This window comes from Notothenia coriiceps, unplaced genomic scaffold (assembly GCF_000735185.1).
Source record: "Notothenia coriiceps isolate Sejong01 unplaced genomic scaffold, NC01 NC01_scaffold00022018, whole genome shotgun sequence".
Taxonomy (NCBI): domain Eukaryota; kingdom Metazoa; phylum Chordata; class Actinopteri; order Perciformes; family Nototheniidae; genus Notothenia; species Notothenia coriiceps.
In genome coordinates this window covers 595,197-622,894 of record NW_011354719.1, presented here as the reverse complement: position 1 = coordinate 622,894, position 27,698 = coordinate 595,197, and the positions used below count along the sequence as shown (strand labels likewise).

Sequence of the window (27,698 nt, the reverse complement as noted above, 5' to 3'; positions counted from 1 at the left end):
CATAAGCTGACTTCCATACTTTTGGAATTGCATTTGTGCTGAGGGAGAGGTTAAAAAGAGTAGTAAGAGGTGGAGCAATAAAATCTGCAGCTATCTTTAAAAAGAAAGGTTCTACGTTGTCCGGGCCAGCCGGTTTCTTAGGATCTAACTTAGATAATGCTTCATGAACAACAATAATGTTGTATCTAGTATATATTACTGCTATTTAGGTGTGGTGTGTCCCTTTAAAGACAAAAGCTATATAATACAAAGATATAAAAAAAATATTAGGCTTTTTAGATGGTACACCCAGGTATCTAAGATGTGAAATCATACCTTATGGATCAGCCTATATTCTGAAGTGAACATATTGCTCAGCTTCCAGAGGTAATCCCGCTGTGGTTCGTAAGCATTCTGGGAGAAGTTGGCGAGTTCATCTCAGCAGCAGGGAGCGTCCGCCAGAGCGCTGCTTGGGGGAGAGCCAGAGAGCACCATTGATTAGTAACATTATCCCCTTTGTACCCTCTGATTCAGTGCACACACACAGACAAAAAGATTCAAGGTTATTGCAGGTTTATTTCAGTTCAATATTGTCTGCCGCTCTCCAAGCGTTCGATTAAATTTTCAAGGCTTTTGATTTCCCACATAAAAAGTGGTTTTTTTCCCTTTCTAAGCGAGCCAGGTTCTATTGCTTTGTGGGTTATGAGAATCTGAAGGGCTTGCTTATCATCCTCACAGCCAGGTTCGTCAGCTAATGAAATACAGTGAAAGAAGGTTCCTTGAAAACAGGGGAATTGGCTGGCTTTCTCTCTCCGAGGTAGTCCATTTTCTTAAAACATGTTATTTGGATGTGTGTTTCTTTTCTTATCCTGTTGTTTTGTTGATGTTTTCAGCTCCGCAATTATGACCCCATCACGTCTTTCAGCATGAAAAGTAAGAACACACACAAAAGAAATCTAATTAAACTGCCTTCTATCTTTTTAAGTTTTGAAGTCGGCACACAAAACACAGCTCCTATTCACAAGGGAAGATGTTGGCAATGAAAGTTTTATCAACAAATTGATGATGTAATAATAATATGCTCCAAAAAGTACAGAATAGAACTGCCTACGGTCAACTCTGGCGAACAAACTTTTTTTGTTTCATGTTTTCAAGGTTTACTCTAGGTATAACTTTGAAAAAATAATTAAAAGAAAACAACACTGAAAGCTGTTTCAGTGAACCTGAACGCATGAGCTTTTTATTTGGAATATGCAGCCTTTCACTTATTCAAGCGTATGCTGTAAGCTTGAGTTCTGTAGAAAGAGAGGAATGGGAAAGTCTTGAGTTTACTAAAATATTGTTCAAGCATGAGTTCAAACTGAGTTTACCAGTTCTTCAGGCTCACACTCAGTCAAAATGTGTATCCTGATCAAAGCTCTTGACTATTTTCCCTTGCAGAGCTGCCCTTTCAGCTCCATCATCTCATATACAGCGTCCTCAAAATCATCTGCCTTGTATTAGCAGCTATATTGTTTGCATGTCAGCTGCATTGTGGGCTGCTGTGGCACCTGAGCCAGAAGGCAGAGCGACGCAGGTGATTAATGCTCGCCGGACTGAATAGATGATAAATAAACAAACCTGAGGAAGCGGCGGCTGCCTCCTGCCATCTGTTGTGGAATTAACTCTGATGCTGCATGTTCGTCGGAACTAGGATCCATAAGGGATTGATGTAGAGCTAGTTTGCTTAAATATGAGTTTCTCCGTGGTGTGGTACTCACTGTGTGTTTACAGTAAGCCACTGGCCCTGGGTGAGTGATTCACAGATGTGCTCGAAAAAAGCAATGAGTCAGGCAGAGCATAACAGATGATCATCCTGCTTTTGACACAGTATTGGAGAGATTTTCAAAGACCTCCAGCAACACAAAATGATTATTTCAAGGAGATAGTTTAGTTTTTATCTTTTAGACTCTGATATTGATGTTCTACTCATCAATTATTGTTTATGTAGGGCCCAAGACTGCATGGATTTAAATTGAGAGCAGTAGAGTGTAAAGCCTGGACAGACAACGCCCTCTTGTGGTTAAATATAAACGGGCTGTCAATATATTAATTTTAACTTAATAAGCTTACAGGAAAGCATTACTTTTAATGGGCTTCTGGAGGTTAATCAAACATTTAATTAATACAACCCGCTTCCTCCCTCTCAACAAAGCAGCACAATTAATAGTTAGATATTGAGAGGACCAAGGTCATGTCTCTTAAAACTAACTTTTTGGAGGTAATTTGTTGAGGGTTTCAGAAACCTAGAGGGGAAGTCATTCTTTAATTAAAAGTAACACTGATTGAATATTTTAAGGCAAGACATGAATACTAACCCAGTTACTACTTTTCATTCATAGCCCAGGCCCCAGTGCTGTCTTCAGATGAATGAGCATTTACTTAGATAAACTGTTAAAGCGGCTATTCGTGGGTGATATGGGGTCATTATTTGTAACAAAACACAGGCAATATCACGCCATCTTTAGCTCTATTAAATGTTTCAGAATGTTTTAAGAAGTGTTTCTCCAGCCCAGAGCATTAATGATTTATAAATGTGTTATGATGTTGTACCCAGTTGTATGCTATGCTAACTACCCATATGCTAACATTAGCGGCTAACAGTTAACGACTGGCTACTAGCTAGCTGTTAGCCAGCCGCTAACGTTCGCCTATTTCCGTCAGGAGCTGGTGGAAACTAAAAGCACATTACAGACAGTTTTGACTTACATTTAGTGAAGCAGAAGCAAACACGACTCCAAACGAATGCTATTGTTGCTCGGATCCACACCTGCTGGGTGTGTAAAAGTGAATTTTTTCCAACCTTTCTTTCACTTAATTGACCAAATAAACTGTTATCAAGTTGTTTTGTTTTAGCTTCGTTTCAGCTGGCCCCAAGTGCCCCAAATGTATGGCAGGTTAAAGGTGTTTTTTTCTGGGGTATATAGGCTATTGGCAGAGTGCAGCTTCAGGTGCATTATGGCCAATTACTGGAGTGTTGGACAGTGGAATAGCAAAAACCTAAATGATCAAAATCATATTTGAGCGGAGCCGTCTTTACCAATTATTTAGAAGATTGAACATTATATTTCTCAGCAGATTCCACAATGTAATATTGTAAGGTTTATTTTATGAGTGAGACCTGTGTTCTTATCTTGTACCTATTTCAGTTTGAAAGTCCGTAGTCCTAGTGTATTTGTGTGCCAGGTCTTTAATGATTTGTTTAACATGATCTGCTTTAACTTCTGCTCTTCAAGCATCTAATGAAATAAAAAAACAGCAATTTTCTCATTTTGAATATGCTGACTTAGTCTGACACATAGCCTACTGTATTTTTGTGTTAGTAGCCTACTGTATGTCACTAAAGAATGTTTAGAAAAATAGTGGCTCTGTACTGTGATGCTTTACTGTTCCACTGAAACACAGGCCTTTCCATCTAAAACTGCACACAAATCTACTAAAACTAGGTGTCCATTATAATGTTTCTAATAATTATTTTTTACAACAAGTATTTTTGACTCGCATAGTAGGAAAAACACAGGTGTTACTAATAACCGTTAACAAGGAATCTGCCCTCTAAGCTATTATTAATTTAATTATTTACACCTGTGCGTCACCTACTACGACATGTCTTAACTGAAAAGACCAACAGATTGTATTTGTTTGTGCTAGAAAGACAATCCTAACAAAACCCTTTTTAAAAATACTTTATTTAAAAAGGGAACCTTGATCATTAATATCTAATTTCCCTACCACCAATGTTTATTGTTATGTGCCATGAAATAAAAAAAGTGGCTTGGAAGCTTTCTCCACATGTAATGCAGATCTTACATGTCACAAAAAAATAACAAGTTTTCTGAGAAAAATATTTTTTTGTGAACATCATGCAGAAATGTTCTAATTCAGACACTACAGTATTGGCAGTATGGTTTACACATAATATAATATATGACATCACATTTGCAGTATTCATTTGTGGTGTCAGCTACAGCTATAAAGGCAGTTTATACTGCATGGTACTCTCTCTTACATATCCACACACATAATACTTTTAAAGTTGCACATTTACACATTCAGACACACATAGAAAAACAGAAACATGTATAACAAGACAAACAGATTCAATTTGGTCCCTAACAAGCAGTTGATCAAAGGGCTGCCACCACTGGCACACAGGCAGTCATTCATGAGATCCAGGAAGTATTCAGTACCAAACGTTGGTTGAGTTTTAGTAATGCTTATGGTCTGTCGCATCAATGTGATCAATTTCAGTTCATTTCTTTTGTTTAAATTCTCAATGAGATTTGGAGTTTACTCATCTACATACGTACAAAAACAGAAAACTGAATATATATTTCTGTTTCAATTATACAAGTCAGGCGTATTGAATACAATCTTGGTTTTCAATCACCACGGTTCTTTCAAATGTTCACAAATCATAGGGATTGTTCTCTGAACTTCGATTTGTTTTGCTTTCTTTTGTTTGTCATCCTCTAAGTGAGGACATTTTGATGAACAATTTGATCCCATTACACAGAGCTGCCTTTCTCTGTGAAATAGGAAAATCAATGAATAACTCCCTCAGTTTTATAACAATAGGCAAACACATTCTTACATGAAAATCCACACCTTCTAGTGTAAAATATAAAACACACTCCTTTATAGTATATTACATATTTATAATGCAAGGGTAACTATTTTTACCATACAAGGAAAACATCTTGCCATCAAAAAGATTAACAATTGCACATAATGATCGGCTAAAATATTTTAGTGACACAAGAAAACATGGCATTGGTATTAAAAATAGATCAACATTTGAACTAAATTGTACATTTGCTTTTCTATATCCTTTACAAAATGAGGACATCATTTTTTTCTTGGAATAAAAAAAAGATGGAAAAGCTTCTGAGAGAATGAAAAAACAGGCAGCGAGTGTTTTAAAATAGGCCCTTGCTTTTCTTCAGATTCTTTTGCTTCCAGTTTGGCAGAGCGTTGAACTCAACTCGACTCATTTCAAGAAGTGTCTGCAAAACATCAGAGTGAGAGGACAAAGGTTACACAAGGCCTTATATAATAATAAATCATATGTTTGTCTAGGTGGGCCAAGTGCTTTTTACTGTATGCATCTTTCTGTATCCTCAACATATTTTTGGCATTTCAAATCTGTAATTTGCTGCATTATAGAAATATGACACGAGACTGACTACCGGTAATCATTATTTTCAACATTTAAGCTATTTGATTGGCTCTTCTTTCCTGTTGCAAAACTCTCATACGAAGAATATCTATGTATTCTGCTTATAAATAATCTGAACTAACAATACATCAACTGTAAGCTATTTAAAATCCTATTTGAGATCAGCTAAGTGCCCTACCTTGAAGTCCTGGTCGGACAGGTAGTCCTCCAGGCGCAGAGGGTCGACTCCTTCTGGGAGCTGCTTCCCGGTCAGCTCCTCGATGGAGTACTGCTGCTTACTGAGGCGAGACAGCGCCTCCTTTACCAACATCACCTTGTTCTTGGAGCCCTCAGTCTGCAAACACATATCATTAAAAACAGGTAAATAAATGCAAATAAATAGAGCCATTCCTCTTTGTGTGTTAGCTAGGGTTTACATCCTAAAAAACTGGTTTAAAAAATATGAAAATGTCTCCAAATTTATAATTGCAGCAAGAAAGAATCAACGTTACATTACATTTAATTTCTTCAACTTTTTATTTAAAAATGATGTGATTTTATAATAAAACACTTTATATAAAAAGGGCTTAACAAAGGCAGCAAAAGAGAACAGGCAAGTCATTTGGCAGATAAAAACCCCATTCAGAAATAGTTTGGGGCTGGCACTTTGACAAAACAGATCTGGTTGAGTGAGATGATTTGGATTCTTTCGTCAACTACATGAAGCTCAAGCACAGACTGGTAAAGTAAAACATCAGAAACCAAAATGTAATGTGTATCAAAAGTAACCCACCTTTGAAGTGATCGTGGTGTCCTTCTCCCAGTATGGGAAGATGTTGGTGAAGGTGAGAGGTTCACAGCCTGCTAGGACCAGATAAGCCTGAGGGGGGCGTCGAGGGTTCTTCTCTGTAAATCATACCACAGTGTAGAAGATGAGTAAAACATGCTTTACATTTCATAATTCATATACTGTATTGGGACAATAGCATTATTTTTTGAGAGTGCTTAGGGAAGTGTTTGGCTGCTAAACATGTCCTGATCAATTACTGTAGATCCAGGCAATGTTCGAAATCTCATGCTAACATAATGCATACATATTAACGATTAGTTATGCCATCAAGAGCAGACTGTTTTATAGCACTTAATTGAATATTTTCCAGGATTTGAAGGCAATTAGTATTAGTTATTAATCTATTTTCTATTGTGCATTATATGTCTAGCTCCCGTCTAGCTTATTACTCTTAAATAAACCCTAACGTCTCACTGTCATTACTATAGTATTTATCTTATCAAACAGGTAATCATTTTCCCTGGCAGTCCTCCATTGGATAGTCTGAAGACCCACAATGCAATATGGGGGCAGGTCAGTATGTCCATTAACCTACTATTGCGTACTTCGAAGTTCGTAGATCTACTTTACATCCAAGCATTTATCCAATACAAATCATGTTCATACCTATAACTGTTGGTAGTATGTTAGTATGTGATTTCAAACAGACCCCAGACATTTTAGCCACAGTGGATGTATGTGACCTCTGACCTTTGCAGTACTGCAGCACAGTCTCCATGGCACACTTCCTCTCACTGTTCCAGCGCATCTTGGCAGAGCCGGTGCACTGAGTGTCGTCAGGCTGCCAGCCCTGCCACAGGTACACCTCCATTCGGTTATCCAGCAGGAACAGGGCTGGAGAGGTGAGGCAGAGCAAGGACATGAACACCCAGCAGCAGGAGGAGGCACTACAGTCCAGGTATTGTTAGGCTGACAGTAACAGTAAACTCATCCATCTGTGAAAGGCTTTTTCAAAACCAGCGTCTTATTGTGTCGTGTTCAAGGTTCAAACAGGGAACACTGAGTAACTGAGTTGCTTTGTGATTTTAGTTTTGTCCTTCCTTATGTGAAAAGAAACCTGCCAAGAATCTCTTTTAACAGAATTTCTGATTCACATTAAAAGGTGACTAACAAGAACAGAATACACGCTGTATTTTTCATGATCAATCTCAAAAACACAAATAACAATTAATTTAGCTAAATGACTCAGTCAAGCCACTGATAACTAAGCTAACAAAGATAAGTATTCATTAGTAAATATATACAGTTGCTGGTTGATACATTTAGTTATGTTTTCCTCTTTTTCAGGCAAGGACAGAGACATTTTACAGATTGTACAGACCATTAAACTGTTAGAATTTAACGGACTGCAACTGGCTATTTCACCTTTTTTTAGGATACCATATAGGACAAATTATCAACACCTAATTCACTGGATTATAACATTGTTACGGGTGTTTGGTACCTGGCTGATGTGCAGAGTAGAGGTTCTCCTGCAGGAAGGGCATCGCCATGACTCCCTCCGACACCCTGGCTGGATACAGACGCTCCTCCCCTTCGAACACCCCGGAGCTGGCGCTGAGGCGGAACAGACGCGGTGTGTAGTTGTACTTCCCTGGATCTGGAGGAACATACACACACACACACACACACACATCTCATCACATCAGCTCACACGCTGAACACAAGCTGTGCTCTTATTTCTGATGGTAAGTTACTACATGGTTTTTCCCCCACTTGGGATACTTTTGGCCTACTTAAATGTTCAATCATTTGGGCAGCATTGATGCATATTTCATACAATTTGTAAGTATGTTTTTTTCTCCTGAATTTATATCTTTAACATCAGCCTCAATAAGTCAACATTAAATAATGCAGCCAAAATACAGAAACTCAGGCCCTTAGGGACAACAATTTCCCTATTAAAATCCATTAATGATTCAATACAATATTTTTGATCCCATGGCAATTAGAGCATTTAATTAAAAAAATATATAAAAAGGATATCAGATATTTAATCTAGGGCCCTGGCTAACATTTTTCAACCAGATTGTGCCGTTGTCTCATGTGTGATCTTAGTGGAAAATAAATGTTATTTTCCTGATTTCCTCTAGGGGGGGATTGGTGCTGCATTATGTTTTAGATGACATGCATCAACATCAATGTTGTTGCTAATCTTTGACATATCCCAGACTGTGAAAACAAGTCTAAACTTTAAGTATACATTCAATAATTGTTTGTTAAAAATTGCTATATAAAAGAACTACAATTCTGAAAACGATTATTAGTATTTATTATCAGAAATTATTTTGGCACTGGAAAACAATATAAATATTCGTTGTAATTGATATTCTTTTGACATGTTCAGCCTCTAAACATTACATTACATGTTACTTGTTAGACGCTTTTATCAGAAGCGACTTACATACTCAATACTGTGGGCAATCCCCACAGGAGCAATTTGGGGTGAAGTGTCTAACCCAGGGACACAACGATATGCTGACTGAAGTGGGGTTTGAACCTGTGATCCGAACACCAACGCACAATCCACTGCACCACACGCCTCTAAAGATATGAGAGCTGCTTTTAACAAAGTAAGGCACAAGGCATAGTATGCAATGTGAGGTCGCACCTTGCAGCATGCAGTCGTAGGCCTTCTTGTCCAGCGGGCCCAGAGCCTTCACAAACTCTGTGGGTTCAGACCCTTCCTCCACCTCCTCCACCTCCACACTGCTGCTGCTGCTGCTCAGACCTAACTCTGAGGGACACCTTGAAGACACCAACACAGAAACAATGTCAGTCCACATATGCTCGTCCACTAAATATATTAATGTCCATCTGCTCGCTCCTTACCTCTGGGTGAGTTTGTCTGCAGCTCTTTTGGCCACCTGCCTGGCTCCAGCATGTGCTTTGCAGCCGTGCCACAAGAAGAGAACGGCTGTCTGAGCGTTCAGAAGCACCAGGCTGGCACGAGAGCGCAGACTGGCACGCTGGCAATCCACCTCCACCAGCGACGCCTCCACCTCCGCCTCTCCACGGACACAGAACAACCTCCAGACGCCTGCAGAGACGCACCACAGATAAAAGCATAATGCCACATTATTCACTGTGTTTATTTGACAAAACGTGTTCGTCCCAAGCCACCATTTGGCAACACTGAGTTTGATACAGTATTGTATGCAGTGATCCAAAGCCTATAAGTACATTGGCTGGAATATAGGGCAACACTAAAAATAAATAAAAATAATGTATATTTGTGTACCTGTGTTGTTGGCACTGTTTTCTCTACTGCCCTTGTGGATGATCAAACCTCCCTTGAAGAGCTGGAGGAAGCACGGAGGCTCTTTCCCTGCACTCACCAACACCTGGTGAGCAAATAAGACAAAAAACAGATGAAAAAACACACTTTTATATATACAGATTATATCCAACATTCATGTGTTCATATTCTGTTAATAAAAGGCCTGATGATAATCTTATTGACGATACATGAACATAACCCTGATCATTTTTACTGACCTCAATATTGTTCAATGTGTTTAAATGTGTTTAAATGTGTTTAAATGTTATGTGTGTGTGTGTGTGTGTGTGTGTGTGTGTGTGTGTGTGTGTGTGTGTGTGTGTGTGTGTTGAAGGAAGAATGTTACCAACAGCATAAACAGCTTGGTATAGCTCCCATAATAAGACTTGGGCACAAGACTCAACTCATCGTTTTGATTATTGGGTTTTATTTCATTATGTTTTATTTATTTGGATATTTTGTAAAAGTATTTCCCTAATTATTAAGAATTTGAAGTTTATTGTTTTTGAAAAGCTGTACTTTCATTTTCATTCTACTTTTTTTTTTAAACGGCCCATGTCATGCTTTTCCGGTTATTACCCGTCCCCTTGTGTGTTATGAAGGTTTTTCTGCATGTAAACGGTCTGCAGAGTCACAAACCCTCAAAGTACACCCTGTAGCGAGTAACTCTAACACAGAAAATACCTGTCTATGCTTCCCCAGAACACCTCATTGGAGATTTTTCTTTTTCCATTTTTTTCTTTCGGGAACCAAGTGACGTAACGACGACCCAATGGACCAATCCGTAGAGCTCCTCTCACACACACACACACTCTCAGCACTCTCTCAGCGGCGAAACTCTGACGTTCTGGGGGGGGGTGGGGGTGGTGCTAGTGGAGCCTCGCAGTGGCGAAACTGTGGCTAACGCCATTGTAACACATAATCACTGATGTTCCGCTGTAATGGTGGTGGACTCATCAGAACAGAGTGGGCGAGCTGACCAATCAGAGCACGGTTGGCTCATAGGGAGGGGGGGGCAGGAGCTCCAACAAGCCGTGTAGGACCAGAGAGTGATACATACGAATACACATACTATACACAGAGATGCTGTATGAGAAACCAATGTGATTTTGGAACATTGAACAATGTAAATCTATTCAAGTAGACCTCAATGGAATTATGATCGGTAGAAATGGCCATGACATGGGACCTTTAAATCATTTTATATGTGGCATAAAACGGTCTTAAATGCAATAAAGGTTGTTTATCACAACTATTTCTTAAACAATGTATCGTCCAGTAGAAGTTTTAATCATGACAGTACTAGAAAAACTTAGAGTCCTAATCGGAAACTTAACATGAAAAAGAGAATAGATTTGATTGGATGTGTGTGGCTGTGATGAACTGATACCCACTTGTGATCCTCTGTGGCTGCCCAGCTCCACCGTCATCAGAGCCGAGGTTCCCTTCTCACTGACGCTGGACTTACTGCCTTGCCAGAAAAAACAAGCTGTCCTCTCTCTCCCAGGAGTGCCGGCACTCAGCTCCCCGGGCTTCTGTCGCTTACCCACTGTGAAAACCGGACAAGTGGATAAATGAAGGACTTCTGCTTTCACTTCTGGACAGCTGTAACCCTAAAATGTAACACTATACCCTCTTCATCTGTCAAACATTGTTAACCACACTTACATTTGCCTCACAGATGTGTTTTTCCCCAGTTGCAATCCATTAAAACTAACGAGTGAAGTCGGGCAGATACTAATGCCATTAATCTTCTCCAAGGTCTTACCACTTTGTCATGATATTTAAACCTCCACTGTTTATTCTTCAGGCTACCTCTGTGCCAAAACACATGACTCACCGAGAGTGGTGATGGAGTATTTCCAGCGGATGATGTAGGTGTCGCCTTCGTGCAGTTGGCCCAGGCTCTCTTCAGGCAGCTCCTCCTCGCCGTGCTCTTTGATGTGCCAAGAATCTACAGCTATTGTAGCCAACTCCGCCTGCCTCCCGTCGTCCGCTCTCACCAGGCCGCGGCCCCGCTGCACGTTCACCCCCTCCAGGAGGGACTTCACCGAGGCCGGCTCATTGTCCAGCAGGGCCTTGGCGTCACATGGCTGCAGCTCCAGGTCAAGAGTGGGGCGGTCAATGGAGTGGACTGGGCTCTGAGAAGACCACACAAAGTTTCAGTAAGTTTAAATGTGTTACTTTGGTCAGGATGTTCATGAATAAATGGCATTAGAAGCAGGGTTTATTCTAAATTCCTTTAATAATAATAATCCAAAAAGTGTATGAAAGCCGTTACTGATTCATGTAAAACACAAACACTGAGTCATTGCTAATTCCAAAAATGAACACATCCTGAGTCTAATCTCGTCTACCTTGATTTCCTCTGCTTGAGCAGCTTCCTCCTTCTTCCTCTCGGCCCAGTCCAGGAACTTCTCTCTGAACAGCGACGTCTCATTGTGCTCCGACAGCCGGCCAAACAGAGCCCAGCTGGGGCGACCCTCCCCCTGCCTGGAAATCAAATATACAAGAAAAATAAATAAATCCTGTGTACAACTGTACCAGCAAAATGAAACCACTAGGGGCTACAATAACACAACCAGTAGTCTAACTAACCTTCTGCATGCAAAAAGTGCAACGTTGTTATTTTACAAATGTGTAACACAGCATTAAAAAGTGGTAGTATTAACACGTGATACTCACTGAGGCACATCTGTATTCAAGCAGGAGGCGTCTAAAGGGTTAACTCTGCAGCTGCTGTAGTCGTAGCTGCCGCCGTAAAGCTGTTTGCCCAGTTTCACAGCAACTTTCCTGTCACCCAAGGGCACATCTTTCCCGTGCCACACGTACACTTCACTGCCAAAATCAAACACTAAGACCTGTTGTAGGGCGTTGGCAGCGGGGGGAGGGGGAAGATTGATTGCAGTTGTTATAACATGCAAAACAAACACTGTGTAGTGAAATGTCTGTCCGGACTATTATGGACTCTTTTTAAAGACATAATAACGTCACTTTTCATACTTTCTATGCCAGTCCAACTCTTTTTCAGGCTTAAAATCGATCAAAATAGTTCGACGGTTACATATATGGTCATTATTCCTCTATTTAGTAGCAGTGTCACCTCTTTGGAGTCGAGCAGGGAGACACTCGGGATGGAGGCCCAGGCTTCTTCGTGAGGAACCAGTTTGTCTCCCAGGAGTCGGTACACCCCGTTAGAGTCCAACACTCCAGTCTCATACAGCTCGTCCTCCTCTGGCTCCCCCGCTCCTATAACACACACACACACACAGAACAAAAAGCAGGGTAAGCATGTGTGTTCTTAAGGGAAAAAAACGATCTAATGTTTTACTTTACCTTTTAAATATCCTATGATGTTTTTGATAGCCCTTTTCTCTGAATCAAAACGGTAAAAGGTAATGTGTTACAACTGTGAAGAGTAAGTATGAACCCTAGAGAATGACGAATTTTTACAAACAATAGCAAAACAAAGATTCTGATAGTCCCCAATATTCTCTGTGGAAATTTTGAAGGGGAAACGAAAAGTGAAATACACCCCAGTAGTAAAGAAATATATGTAAAAATAAGATGAATAATGAATATAAAGTATTATTTTTGTTGTACTTTTGGGTAATTATAGTATAGATATATTTGATTCTGTTTCTTGAATATGTGTATGAACCTCTGTACGGGGTCTGTCCTCCCAGCAGGGTCCAGAACTCTTTGGCCCATCTAGTGTCCGTGTTGATGCCCTCCTCCAGCACCGTCACCTGGGAGGCTTTACACCCCATGTCCCTCTTCGCCTGTACGTACGCTGCCATGTCCGACGCCTGGTCACAGAAAACATATGGTACAGTACATGTCACGCCTGTATTTGAGGTATTCATCCTTTTTACTTTAAAATCAACTTTATTTTAATGGATTTGTTTGGAGTGAATTTAGGTTTTCTTTTTTTGTTGCTTGATTCCAACAAATTGAAAACAAAATCTGTGAATTTTCTAATTTTACATTTGACTACAGAATAATCACAACCTTTAAAAAGTTCACATGAGTTGGGAACAATCCAGAAATCTACCAATGAATATAATTATTGTAGCCTATTCTTTATGTGTAACTAGGAAGAAGTGTTGAGTTTAAAAAGAATGAATAGATTGATTTATAATTTGACGTCAATGTGAAAATGAAGCTTCAAAACTATTCTGTACAGTCAACAATTATCAAAATGTTTAAATCCAAAGCAGGTTCTTCTTTCCTCTCTACCTTGGCTTTCTCTATGACGTTGGCAAACTCTCCACTCCACATGTAACATTGTTTTGGCGTGATGAGGAGGAAGCAGTCTCCGCTGTTCAGAGAGTGGGATGTGGGCTCCACCAGACGCACCTGGATGTGCCTCCGACCTGCAGACATGATAAAGCATTTAATACTTTGACTTCAGCAGTTTCAATCTGAAATGGTATTGAGCATCCTTTTGTTGTGGTTTATTAACTGAACATCATTAAGAGATAACACAAGAAGCCCTTGATACTAAAGATCCCCATACCTGACACCTCCATTCAACACATGCTTACAGAAAACACAGTTCACCTTCTTGAGTTTCTGACCTTTGATGCGAATGAGCATGAGCTTGTTGAAAGGCAGCGTGCTGTTGTTGGTCACAACATCGGTGGACTTCACGCTTCGCAGGTTGATCTTGCGAAAGTTCTCTTTGCTGGCGAGACCCGCCAAGGCCACATCAGCGAGATTTGATTTGGAGTGCTTTGCCACTTTAAAAAGAGAGAAGAAAAGGATCAGGGACATTAGAAATGAACACAGTTGAGTTGACACACTTGAACATACAGTAAGTATTCCCTGATCTACTCTGCCATCTCTCTCATTATAACAAATAAAGACCAAGATCAGATTTATATCATAGATCGTAAGAGACATTTTCAAATGTCTGCTTTGTGTGAGCTATACTTAGCGGGCTACACACGTCTGCAGATCTTACTTCCTTCTCTATCTCTGTGAAAACGTCACTGAGGTCAGAGTAGTCCGTGAAAACTACTCAAAAAAAGGAATTGAATATATGCATTAGATAAGTATGTACAACTGCTTGCACTTTCAGAACAGCTTCAGTCATAGAGTGAGGCTTATTGGCCTGTAATTTCAACTTTAGCTTTCATGAAATGCGTTTACGGATAATAAACTAATTAAACAGCTGTGTTTACGGAAGTGCACATTTTATGTGTAGACTGCTGGACAGGAGATGAAGTTATTCATTCATGTTCTGTATTAAAAATGTGTCTTAATTAATGTCCGACAAATATGTAGCCACTGCAACGTTACTTTTGGGGTCATAAAGGTTAATATTGCCCTTTGTATGGAAAATAATAAGTATAAAACAACAAAAAACAACCAATTATAAACAAAAGTAAATGTCAATGTTTTATGGGAAATTTAATTTGTTTTATATTTGTTGGGCTATTATGAGATTCCATAACGGTATTGCAATTGTAATCTCTTATAAGGATACGTTTCATACACCAGTAGAGCACACTGCGACCCACAGAAACCCCTAAAGGCCACTGTGACCGTGTCAGTTTATCATGAACAACACAACATATCTTTAGAGAGGCATAATACCAAACTGTTTTGTTGTAGATTAAACATTTGTTCTTGAAAGCTCTTGCCATATAGGAGACTTTATCCTAGCTAAGCTGAGAATATCACTTTAGTCAGTTTAGTAGTCTTACTCCTCTCCACTTGGATCCTCTTGGTCTCCAGGGAGGCGACGTTGAGCCTCTGCTCGGTGTAGACCTGTCGGATGTCGTTGCGAGCAGCGAGGGCCCGCAGAGGGTTCCTGGAGCCCTGGTTCCTCCTGGGGGGGCGGACCGCTCTCTTGTGTTCCGTTACGGCTGACGTGAGCCTGAAAACATACAAACACAGCGGTCAGTTTTGATGTAAGCCACTTACCTGAGAAGAAAAAAAAGGGACTCATAAGTCATTTAAATGGTCAAAAATATTATTATTGTACACTAACTTTGGTGTATTGGTATGGATCTGGCTGAAGTCCTCCTCTGTTAAAACCATACTTGAATCATGGAGCGATGTCGGTGAGACAGTTTTGTAAAAGTTGCCGAATGTCTCGTCATCATCCAGAGTCATCACTTCTTTCTCCGTCTCTGCCGTCACCTCGACTGTGGATATCTTGTTTTTGCTCACACCTGACCGCCCACCATGGAAGGAAAGAAAGAGAATAGAAAAGGAAGTGTTATACAGATATGTTCTCTTGCTAATGATTTTAAGGAACACATTATGCACAAAATGTGTTGGATATCCTGTATCAGTAAAGTAGAGTTGAGATTGAAATTAAACAAATATGGAATAACAAAGTTGTTTACCTACGTGTACAATAGATCCCCAATAACACAATGTGTGATAAACCATCATCTCATATGGAAGAAACAGGGGGAACGTACCTTTACTGTGTAGCTTGTCGAGGAAAGACTCCAGCTTGTCGAGCCTTTTGTCTCCTTCCACCTTGACATCTGTTCTACTGGAGATTTCTGTTCAGCAAAAAAGCAACAAAGGCTGAATATACTCAGTATTACAATCCAACATCAATCTTTGGCATTCACATATTTGTATAAAAGGCATCAAATTCTGTTAGAACTACTACCAACATTTACATTTGTTCCATGTCATCTGCACCTTATGACACAAATGACCATGACTATAATTATATGTTAAATATTCAGACCATCTGCTGCCCTAACAGACGCATCGGGTTAATGACTTCCCTGATTAACTAAATGATCACACACTGACTGACTGACCTTCAAGCGGCTTGACAGGCGTGGCGTTGCACTTCTTGAGGGCAATAAGAGGCGACTCATCCTTTCCGGTGTCTGTCACAAGACCTGGAGGAAGACCAAAGGGGGAATTAGGGCTGCAATAACAGCATATTTACATTATTAATGAAGTGTCAAATATTTTCTTGATTTATTGTTTTGTCTAAAATAGCCAGAACATAATAAAAAATGCACAGTAATATTCTAACATTTTCAAAGATATATATTTGGTGAATATATGAGAAAGACAAGCGTCAAATGCTCCCATTAGATTAACTCATAGATATTTTTATTTAAAAAGACATTTTGCCATATAATAGAAAATAAATTGACTCATCATTTTCATGTTATTGGGTCCAACACATCTAATTAGAAATATATCCTATTATATTATAGCTCCGACTTGCTGCAAAATTGGTATACAGTATGTGCTTTTTTTAGGGGGCTGTTTGCCATTCTTCTTCTAAAAAAATCACATTGTTTAATTAGCTGACGTTTTCTGAGGAGGTTATGTCAACTTTCAATTGTCTTTTTGTATGTGTGTAACATAAAAAAAACAATATTGTTAAGCCAACTGTAAAGACACCTGAAAGAATGCAGAGGTCACAGAGAGTTTGCAGGATTGGCCCGGCCTCCCGCAGTAGAACAATAAGCACGCTCTCATCTCACCACACTGAGTAAACACACACTGCGCTCACCTCTCTTGGCCATGCGTCCAGCCACAGTGAACTGAACCGAGTCGTTGGCTGCTCCTTTGCCTCGGCTCTTCCACTGCTCCTCCTTGTCTCTCAGCACCTTCATCCTGTCTGCCAGCGACACCTTGGGCCCCAAATCCACACTGGATTTCTGTTGGAACATTTATTCAAATACAACTTTAGATTCAGCATGAAGACTTGAGATCATTACTGTCCATCCATTTCACCCATGGACAGACAGTTATGAAGACACAGTGGAATCATCATGAATGAGCAAGCCGGCTTGCATGAGGATAGGCGGCGTAAGAGAGTGAAGCCACCAGAAGTGAATTTAAGGGCGAATGATGACAGATCCCAACCTTATTTCTGTGGGAGTGTGGCTTCTGCCAAAAACAACTACCCCCAAAAGGTCTTACTGTGTTATTCCATACTTGATTTTATGCAAAGAAAACATGAAGAATGTGGAGTCCAGAAAATAAAACACCAAAAAGTGTCCAGAAGCCTTCAAATTGCTGCTATGCATTAGAGCTTTCCTTATTTGATTTACTCCTGCTGCCATCTTTGCACCTGAACTCCATCATTAAAACTGAGTTAGCAGCGTTTTTACTGCACTTCTGATCCCACTGGAGCCCTGAGCTGTTTTATAGTAATTAATGATATTCCACTCTGAAATATCTGAAGCGTTTTATGGCCCTGCTTCAGCTTTTTACTGGCTGCCACCCCATACTCCTTCTCTAATAATGAGCAATCCACTGCATGGGATGTAGCATGAGTTCACATCATTTCAACAGATAATACAAACAGGAAAAAAAAGGAAGGACAAACGCACAGAAAATAAATTCCAAGCAGATAATCAGCATTAGGCAAAGTGATTATACAAAGTGGTCGGTGATTGTGTATTTGAAGTACTTTTGCCTGTCTGGCTTCACAGCTGGGACGTTTTTTCTGCAGGAGAAGAAAGTAAATGACAAACAAATGATCAGGATTACCACAACTCAACATCTTGTTACAGTCATAGAGGAATTTCTTTTGAGGGTGAAAGATGATCCGTGTGAACTGCTGACTGTCATTCTGTGTTTCACAGCATCATGAGCACGGTAAGCTCTGAGGAGTCAACTTTAAAACAGTCACAGATGTCAGCAGCTTCAGAGTTTAAAAAGACGTTAAAGTGGTGAACTGCTGCCACACTGATGTCATTACAATGTTGTTGATGGAAAATTATAGGCGGCACGAAAAATGTCTACTCGTGATCAGCAGTCTAACCAACTTTAAAATGTGTTTCTCTAAGTTAACCTCCGGACCTGTATTCGTTGGCTACAAGATAAATGTGTACAAATCATTATCATAATAACTTCTGCATGAAAATAAAATAAATAGACTATAGCTTCATTTTGTAGGATTGTTTACTTACACACTTCAGGATTTTTGGCAACAGCTGACCAGAACTTCTAGTTGTATTAGGAGCTAAAAAGTAAATGGCTAAAAACTGAAAGTTCAAAGATTACTCTCGCCCAAAGATTGATTGCATACATTATAAACACATTAGAGTTTGTTATATCCAAAGGCTAATTTGAGTTAATGATTTATTCAATGTAGACCGCTACCATCTATTATATTTAACTAAAATATATATATACACAAGCATCAGCCACTTTTGCATGATGTTTATAATTCATATACAGAGTCTTTCCCAAAAAAACGACTGTGACAGGAGGTTCAAACGTTTACTCCTCACACTGTCATCCTGTGTCTAACAATACATGTTATCTGTTGACAAGTCCCTCAGAAAGACTCTTCATCCATGCTTAACCAAATCATTGTTGACATCCTGGCAAGGAAGGAGGTGGAAATTAAACTGCCATTTAGCTAAAATATTGAATAACAAGTCTGAGTAATGCAATGTGCCATTTGTCCTGACTTAATGTGACACAGGCTACAATATTTAAGAAGGCATGTGGTAACAATGGAAAAACACAAGTTTCCCTCACACATCTTCCACACAATCAAAACACATAACAACCTCCCCCTCCCCCTTTCTCTTTTTCTGTTGCTCTCACACAGCAGTGCACACACACACTTTGTACTTTAATGTCAAACATGTTGCATGGCCTGGTCAAATATTAGCGTGGCACCAGACAAAAGTTCAAAGAAATGCATTTAATCACACTGGCATGCACACACAGACGACACACTGGGGCCGAACATCAAAGTGAACTCAAGCTGGCTTTATCAAATGAAGCAATATGACATATAGAGCCTTTCCTGCACACTTTTATAGGAAAATCCAGTTTTTTGTACCTTTAAACTATTACTGCTCAGAAATGCCACTCTTAATTTAGTGCACATTCAGTCTTTTAGTACAGCACTAGGGCACATGAACGACGATGCCCGTTACCTCACGCAGTCTTAAAGCGTTCTCAGTGCAGCCAGCAGCCCATCTCTGGAGTGGATCAGAGAGGGGAAATACATTGGCCTGACAGGACCCTGGAGGGAAGGGGAGGAGAGGAAAGGCCCAGGGCCTCAAAGCCCCCACAGGAAACCATTTTTCTCAGCCCTGCCTTGCTGTGCAGTGCAGCCAGCACCTCAACATAAACCACTGAAACAGATATGGACCAACTGAGGGCCAGCAGACCACATTCAAGTACCCAAAAAGCAAGTGTGTCGACAGCTCTGATTTCCCGCTGGTATTTCTCAGCGTGTGTGAGAGGTTGTCCAGAGCACAGGTAGAGCAATAAGAGCAAAACATGTCCGTGCAAAGAGGTGAATATAGCACATGTGTATGCACACACACTCACCTGAAGAGGAAAGGTTGACAGGCGGGTGGCAAAGACAAAGAAAGGGGTAGAGTCCACAGGTGAGAACAAAGGAAAACTGGAAAGAAGGGAGGAGGAGAAAGAGCAGGAGGAGAAGAAGAAAGGGGAATTATCAGAGGGGCTTGGAGGAGGAAAAGCAGGGCGACATTAAACTGCTACAGCTGGAGAGAGTGGGTTTAGGCATGGAACATTATTTAAGAGCATTTAAAGTTTGGGAGGATGGAAGAGAAAGGAAAAGGGGAACAGATTGCTCATAACAGTGCATGCAAAGAGAGCAAACTAAATAAATATAACGCAAGGCAGGGTAAAAAACTAACCTCATTGTTTGGTTTAAATCAGGTCAATGTGTTTTACTCAATGTATTAGCTTGTGCTTTTAAATAAAGAGCCTTTTTCTACAAAATCCACTCGTCCTCAGTGGATTATCTCCGATACATCTGGGAATCAGCCCACCAGGGACTATATTTCCAAACGATCATTAGTCTTAAATGAATCAAATCAGACTATTCTTTATTAAATCATCACTGGAACACACTTCGACATCCTGTGGGACTTGAAAGTAAATCGTAGATCTTAAAATATTCATTTAATATCCATGTGTAAAGTTCACTTAGTTTACTTTACTGGCAAAACGGAATTGAGATGAACAAAGCAGCAATTATTTTAATTTGTTTCATCTTGGTAAAATGTGTAATTAACTAGTGACATGCTGCAAACAGTCAATGTAGCTTATCATAACAATCATTATTCAGGACAAGACATGCCCCCCTTTACATTTAATTTACAACAAGGCCTCACTTTAAAACACAGCTGCGGCGCAGAGAGCAGCTCAGCAGGCTTAACAGGAAACATCTGGAGCTGGTTGAAGAGGACCATGCTGTGTACCATGCATGTTGCATTCCCTGGTCCCCCACATATCAACCAAAGAGCAACAACATCTGCTCCGGATTGGCAGTGTATACGATAAAAATCACATGCCGAATCTTAAAAACCAATGGCCTTTCCTCAAGAGAGAAGCAGAACTGTAACAAGAACGGTCACATGCGAGGAAATGCCCCATAGCTAATGCCGACACGGCGTCAATGCCAATTATTTAGCCAAACCATGTATTATCTACATGTGATGTCAGTTAGACACATTCACAGGCACTAACCTCAGACAGACTCAAAGGATGAAACCCGCAGACTTTTGGACTTCCCCTTCCATGCATGTGTTTTGTGTTGATGATGAGACATTCCTTCTCATGGTCTTTGTTTTGACTTATCATAATGAAGACAGACCACACAAATATAAAATGACATCAGTTGTTAGTGTTTAATTGATTGGGGGATTAGTAGGTCTTTGGCTGGCTGTACATACTTATTAAGTAGCTTTTCCAGACTGGAGAGTGGATTTACTTTTTTTTTTTCTACGGATGAAGGATGAGCCAAAAAGCAGAAATGCCCCTGGAGGATCGTTGATTTGGACAGACAGCCTGCCAGGAGATGGTCCATTTAAATTAACATGACATCACTTTCATTTCAGTGTCCAATTTAAGGATTTCCATGTGGCGCTCGAAGAGTTGTTCCACTGCTGTAGTTCTTTCTCCATCCGTGAAATGGTTATCATCAGAGAGCGTCGGGTTGTTTTTCCTCTTGAAAACTCGGTCTTGTTTGCATAGGTGAAGAGCGTGTATAAACCTGCATGCACCGCTTCCAAAACACGTTATCTTAGCATGTGTTAAACATTAAACCCTCCACGCTGACCTGTGTAACCTGGATGTTTATATTTTCTGAGACGGGGAAGTCTATAAAGAACAGAACAGCTCGCTCATGGAGGGTATTATTTTGAAGCTCTTGAGACCAGGAGAAGACAGGAGAGTATAAAAAGCAACAAAGGGAAGCGGGCTTTAGCTTGTAAGGTTTCAGGTGTTTGGTCATGGTGTTGGATTTTATTTTCACAAGGGGAAGGGGCTTGTCTCTCCATCTCTTTCGGTGGCCAGTTAAGCCCTGGATCTCTGGGCTTTGGCGTCACCACTCCCAATTCTGCTGCAACCCCAAGCCCTCTTAACCTCACACCCTTTTGGCAGCAATTCAGGGAAAATAAGCTGATTCGGCAGAGGAAGAAATGCGTCCACAGCTAAATCCTTCTTTCCCCTGCACACAAAGCTGAGAGGAAGCCTGGACATGTGGCAGTAGTTACTAGTTCCTGCCTGTACACCCTCCCCAAACCTGCTCACTGACCAAATACTAAACCCAATGACACAAAAAAAACAGGCTCGCTCAAGTAAAAACCTACCTTTTTCTTCCAGGCGTTTTCAGCATCTTGGAGCTGGCCGAAGCGGTCAGACAGTTTGGTCTCGATCCGGTCGGAGGCTTTGGGCTTCTTCACTCTGTCCTTCTTCTCTCCTTCACCAGTGTCCTCCGTCAGTCTGAAATAAAGGCAAACACACGTATGTTTTTCCTCTATGAAAATACATTCACTATGCATTTTGGAAAGCCTTAAAGGTTTGATGTAATGTAATATGGCAGTGCACTAAAATATAGTAATGGCTTCCTGAGCAGAGAATAAAGTCACAATGTCTTGTGTTAAATATGTTATTAAAAAGTTGTTACTATGACATTTGCATAAACTTAATTTCTCATGTTCAATTTATTTTTTCTTTACACTGCAGCTTCTGTATATATATAAAAAAAAAAATTCTGATGTTGAAGGTTGTATGTTTTTTTAAGTTTTACTCCCCGACCTTTCTTTTGTATATTATTTAGTCAAAGGTTTATAGTTAATATTTATTTTAACTACTGTATATATAAGAATCTGTGACATTCAAACTTACTGTCTTCTGGGTGCTTTAATTACATTCGATCCATTTTTACCTTTATTTTACCAGGATATTCCCATGTTATGCTACTCCTGGCAACCATTTGAGATCATATACCTCAAATGAAATTATCTCGGGGACACTTGAAGCCCCTTTTCTTTGCACAGACACACATATGCGCATCTAGGCCTTATCCCTGATCAGATGAATGCATGCTGTGGTTGTGTGCATCCATTGACCTCTGTAGTGAGCCGCTCTGGCTTCCATCAAGGCTGCTCTCGGGCTCCTCAGCATCCTCGGACACAGTGGAAGCCTCCAGGCTCTCGAGGGGCGACGGGCTTCTCATGTCCTCAGAGCTCCCCCCACTGCCACTGCTCCCCCCCGCCTGCTGTCTGCCGCTGCTGAAGCACCCTCCGTCTGTGATATTCTCTGTAAATGACTCATCTTCTCTGTCATTTTCCCCGTTGACCTCTTCCTCAATCTCCTCCTCCTCCTCGATCTCCTCCTCCTCCGCTTCTTCTTCTTCTTCATCATCATCATCCATCTCCTCCTCTTCCTCCTCCTCCTCCTCCTCCTCCTCCTCGCTCTCGGCGTGGCTGAGCGTGACGCTGTTCTGTCGGGCCGGTGTGCAATCGGCCGCCGAGCCCTCGCTGTGGTCCGATTCCACGCTGGTGGAGCGGCATTTCTTCAGGATTCCCTTGATGCCCCGAGGCTCAGAGTCCTGGCGCTGCAGAGAGGACGGCTGGCAGGGAGGAGAGGGAGGAGAAGGGGGGGGGGAGGCGTCTCGGTTCCTGCTGAGGGGGAGAGATCCGTCTGAGAGGAGACTGGAAGGCTGAGGAAGACAGGGAGAAAGAGAGAGAATGCTTTTATTTTCTACCAGCAATAATATTGAGAAAATCTGGAAATAACCATTAAAGTTCTAAGACTACTTTAAGTGTATTCTATGGTGTGTGATTGTGGCGTGTAATGCTATTTGACCGGACAGTTTCCAATAGCGCTCATTTGCATTTTCCACATGAACAGTGGAAAACCATTTTTCTTTCTTTTTTTCCCCAAGCATGAAGTTATACTCCTTTTCTAACTATGTTGCTGCTTTTATTGAACTACTGGTGTTATCAAGAAAAGTCAAATGCACATAAGTAAAAGAGCTTCAGAAAGCTGAAACAATGGTGATTATAAAATGGGATTAAGTGAAAATCCAGGAGTTAATGGGCGAAATCAAAAGAAATGAACAATGGGTCGAGTAGGATTGTTAAGGCCTGGTCAACAAATCTGCAAGACTTGTTTGGGACGTCACTCATGATTGTTTGTTTGTCTAAGAGAGAATAGCGTTAAAAGAAAAACACATGTTGAGTCAAGTACGTTTTATTGTGAGACTAAAGCTTTGTGTGGTCTGAGCTTACATGAAATATGAACTGCTTTAAGGATGTGATCATGAAAATAATAAAAGTAGTAATCTTTAAATGCAGAAGACAGTGATTTTGCGGTTTTGTTTCTATGGCATTTGCTCTATAGTCATTGAACAGCACCGGCCCACTGTTCTATTTAATTGCGCTTTATAAATACACTTGGATTGAATAGCCAGGAGGAGCATGAAATGACACATGTAAACACACCCTTTTGAGTGTGATACTGTCTGCTGTTGCTCAGACGTTAAAACAGCAGCTGGAGCAACAGCAGACGTCCTACTGACAGGTCAGAGTTCACGGGGGAGCGCTGATTCAGGAGGAGCTGACGGACGCAGCAAATCGTGAGACCAGCTGGGTGTGAAAGTGCAACGCTAACCAGGTGGTCCTCTTCAATGAAAAACACCAGAGCGTAGAACACGTTTAAGAGAGTGTGTGTGTGTGTGTGTGTGTGTGTGTGTGTGTGTGTGTGTGTGTGTGTGTGTGTGTGTGTGTGTGTGTGTGTGTGTGTGTGTGTGTGTGTGTGTGTGTGTGTGTGTGTGTGTGTGTGTGTGTGTGTGTGTGTGAGATTGCTTGCATTGCATCAGTGACATGAATTACAGTCTGCTAAACAGAAAAGTAAACCAAAGCCGACACAAAGGTTCGGAGAGCCAGAGTGCAGGTGAGTAAGCATTTTGGAATTGGCCCGCATGCAGAGCCACAAAATATGATTTTTTTTCCCCCCACATTACAATCCAGAGAGATGACTCTTATATTTCAGACTATTGAGTTATGGAAACCATGTTGTAATGCATAAACTGAAAAAAGAAATGAGACCTTTTCTTCCTCAGTGGAAGCGTTTTCATGCTGCTCCTTCCATGACGGGTCATCTGGGGCCTCTTTTTCATCCATTACCTTGCTCCCATCAGTTTTGGAAAGGCTGAAATATGAGCGGAAAACAGGCGAAGATGGTGGAAACAGACAGAAAGAGGACAAAAAACATATTTCATACATTTGAGGTAAAAGTCATTCAGGCATTACATAATGGAAAGAGCTGCAAGGTGAATTCAAACCACAAACAGTTAGGGGTATAATCAATTATTTGTGTATTCTTAATGTACTTACAACACAGTAGTTCATAAACAACCTCAACTGAACGTTACTAAATCAATGAGTAAAGCGCTTTGAAGTAGTTTTTTCTGCAGACGTTCTTATTTTCACTAACCCTAAGGGCGTTTCCAAAAATCAATAACCAGTCGTTGATATGGTACTTAGTAATCAACGTAGGCTCTGGGCCAGCGTAATGATAAAGAAAGTGAACTCAGCTTATCATTGATCTCCTCTGAGGAGTATTTTTGAGCTTTGGAAGGCAGTGATGCTTGAACACATTCACTTTTGCTTTGAAGCAATATTTTATTTAGTCTACATTAGTTGTTGTCATCAGCTTGATTTGGTTTATTTGATGCAGTGAAATAAAGCTTTGCTGAAAACATTAATTTCAAATATCCTGATCTCACTTCTGACTTTGGTAGAAACGGAAAGCAGTTTATGGGTCAGTTCAAACTTCATGCGAACAAAAACAAACGGGAGTGAACTCTGAAAAGTATCTACACACAACCAGCATGAGGGGGATTTTATAGATAGACACAATAAATACACACTCTCCGGCTCAGTCCAGACTCCAGTGGTCACCGTGCTGGGTAGTTTCACTGCTCCAGCTTTTAACTTCAGCCTGGTTTGCATCACCATGGCTACCACGCAGCACTGAGGCCTGTGTATTAATGCGAGAGAGAGTGTGGCAAGCCCTGCAGGTTTATCTGGTTTATCTGTGCAGCTGTTCACATCACAAGAGATCCTTTCAATGGGTCTGTAATTACCGCTGCTCTCTGCCTGCTCGGCCTCAGTGTGTTTGTGTCACGGTGAATCTGTTCTAGCTGCTCGTGTTGTGGCCTAATGTAATGAACCGCAGACCACAACATTTATTACTCTAAATTATGAAGACTCTATTCAAAAGTGTGAATGCAACTAGTCAGACACAACTAACACCATCCCGGCAGAGGATATACAGCTTTCAGTTACAGATTGATTCAGGAGTTGCTGTGATTAAAAATCAACTTTGAACCTGCCTACCTGGCGGAGGACTCTTCCTCGTCGCTGCTCATTATTGGACTCTTTCTCTTGTTGTTGGTGTGTTGGCGGCTGCTTCCATCCTCCATCCCCTCCTGGTCCTACAGGCAGAGAGAAGGGCGGCAAAAAGCCTAAAGGTTAGGTAATACTTTGCTTACTTCCTTCACTAGCTGTACAAAAAATCTTTATAATGGGAGTGAATGAATGAGTAAAAGCTCCACCCATACACTTGAGTGGAGCAGTTAACCCTTTAAAAGCTCCAGTGGAGTTGCTCAAGGAGTGCAGTAGTAACCTACCACCACGAGTACAGTGCGAGAGATGAGCGCAGCCTGTACGGTATTTTCCACATTAAAGTAAAGTGGCCTTAGGGGAGACATTAGGGTTTGTTTTTACTCTTTTCATCCCATCATTAAAGGTTAAAAGATCTCTTCCAGACGTATTATATGACCAATAAAAAAAATACACCACCGTGAATAATAAATAATAATGCATTTATGTCGAATATTGTCTTTCAATTAGAATAAAAATGAATAAAATGTTAAAAAATATTAGAATTTTTTTTTTTTTTTTCAGAATATATATACTTTCAAAATACAACGAAAAGTCCACCAGCATGTTCTCACACCTGTGTCATTTGCATATCAGACTGTGATTGGCTCCAAAATGGTTGTGACGTCATCAATTATGCTCTGATGCAAACTTAAGTTGAGCTCAGACTTTAAGGAAAATGAGTGTGAAATCAGCCTCCTCGTGTGATACTTTACAGATGTATACTTATTTCAGCACAGTGAAATAAAAATACGCAAAAAGCGCGGTAGACACATGCTTTGGTTTTATATCAGACTTTTTAAAACATGTGTATAGTGTGAAGTTGAACTGTGCAGCTGTGTGAGACCTGCATCAGTTCACACTTTACCGAGGCCCTGGGCTGGACCTGCAGACAAGTGGGTCTCCAGCTGGGAGTAAAAAAAAACAGAAATGAAATGCTGCTTTCTCACAAAATAACAAACCCAGGAACTTATTTTTTCACCCAGCGTGAAAGCATTGCCTTCTGAATAACAGGCTTTAATATGCTCAGGAAATAGAACCAGGAAACAAATGTAAATGAGCTGTATCTTTCTCCAGAAGTCTCCGTGTACACATTTATTGCCTCAATCCACACTGCAACCTCACTCCTGCTGGACGCTCTGACTCACTCGCTCTCAGCGGGGGGATTTGGAGCAGCGATGACTGATAAGGAATGAAAGTGAAGACAGCGAAGAAAAACCCTGCTGATGACTTTCATGTGACACGCATTGGAATAACAAGAGATCTAGGTCAGGACAAAGGATGGAGAGAGAAGAATAAAAGTGAAAACAAAAAGTGGTGTGATTGTGGGATGGCCTCTCGGTGGGAGATTGTTTTCCCAGCAGGTTTCGCTGCCATCTGGGTTCACTTGGCCAAACTTGGCACTCCTCCTGGTCTGTAAAGGCCAAGTTTCAACGGCTATTTACATCCAATATGATGAAACCTAAGCAGCCTGGGAAAGATGGACAGTGTCTTCATTTTTAAGCATGCATGTATGTATGTCCCGTTGTAAAGGAGGCATCATAAAGCTTTTGTTCCTGGCTGGATCTCTAGACGTCTTCTTCCCACCGTTGCTTTCAGACCCCCTTTGACTGTGTGTGTGAAGTCATAACTTTGGCGTGGTGTGTATGCAGGTGCAGGACAGCTCAGTCTGTACGGAACAGCTCAATTTGATATTACTGGAGCAAAAGATCCGGG

General features: G+C 40.8%; 1 protein-coding gene across 2 annotated transcripts in view; it reads right to left on the bottom strand.

Annotated features, from left to right (window-relative positions):
• Positions 1-3,829: 3,829 nt before the first annotated feature.
• The window catches only part of svild (supervillin d), a 48,169-nt gene continuing 24,300 nt past the window's right edge, over positions 3,830-27,698 (bottom strand). The window contains exons 5-30 of one of the 2 annotated variants that reach the window (XM_010780519.1): positions 25,938-26,035; positions 24,645-24,747; positions 22,662-23,254; positions 21,900-22,032; positions 17,720-17,755; positions 16,814-16,961; positions 16,101-16,184; positions 15,744-15,830; positions 15,305-15,488; positions 15,018-15,190; positions 13,887-14,048; positions 13,546-13,682; positions 12,968-13,115; positions 12,410-12,555; positions 11,992-12,167; positions 11,664-11,799; positions 11,147-11,447; positions 10,701-10,855; positions 9,268-9,370; positions 8,859-9,066; positions 8,638-8,774; positions 7,471-7,626; positions 6,717-6,860; positions 5,970-6,082; positions 5,376-5,531; positions 3,830-5,024 (exon numbers count right to left, since the gene is read on the bottom strand). In XM_010780519.1, coding sequence (XP_010778821.1) covers positions 4,938-5,024; positions 5,376-5,531; positions 5,970-6,082; positions 6,717-6,860; positions 7,471-7,626; positions 8,638-8,774; positions 8,859-9,066; positions 9,268-9,370; positions 10,701-10,855; positions 11,147-11,447; positions 11,664-11,799; positions 11,992-12,167; positions 12,410-12,555; positions 12,968-13,115; positions 13,546-13,682; positions 13,887-14,048; positions 15,018-15,190; positions 15,305-15,488; positions 15,744-15,830; positions 16,101-16,184; positions 16,814-16,961; positions 17,720-17,755; positions 21,900-22,032; positions 22,662-23,254; positions 24,645-24,747; positions 25,938-26,035 — 4,104 coding nt within the window. In that variant the 3' untranslated portion in view covers positions 3,830-4,937. The remainder of the gene's footprint in view (positions 5,025-5,375; positions 5,532-5,969; positions 6,083-6,716; positions 6,861-7,470; positions 7,627-8,637; positions 8,775-8,858; positions 9,067-9,267; positions 9,371-10,700; positions 10,856-11,146; positions 11,448-11,663; positions 11,800-11,991; positions 12,168-12,409; positions 12,556-12,967; positions 13,116-13,545; positions 13,683-13,886; positions 14,049-15,017; positions 15,191-15,304; positions 15,489-15,743; positions 15,831-16,100; positions 16,185-16,813; positions 16,962-17,719; positions 17,756-21,899; positions 22,033-22,661; positions 23,255-24,644; positions 24,748-25,937; positions 26,036-27,698) is intronic. The other variant, XM_010780520.1, reaches the window with a different exon arrangement.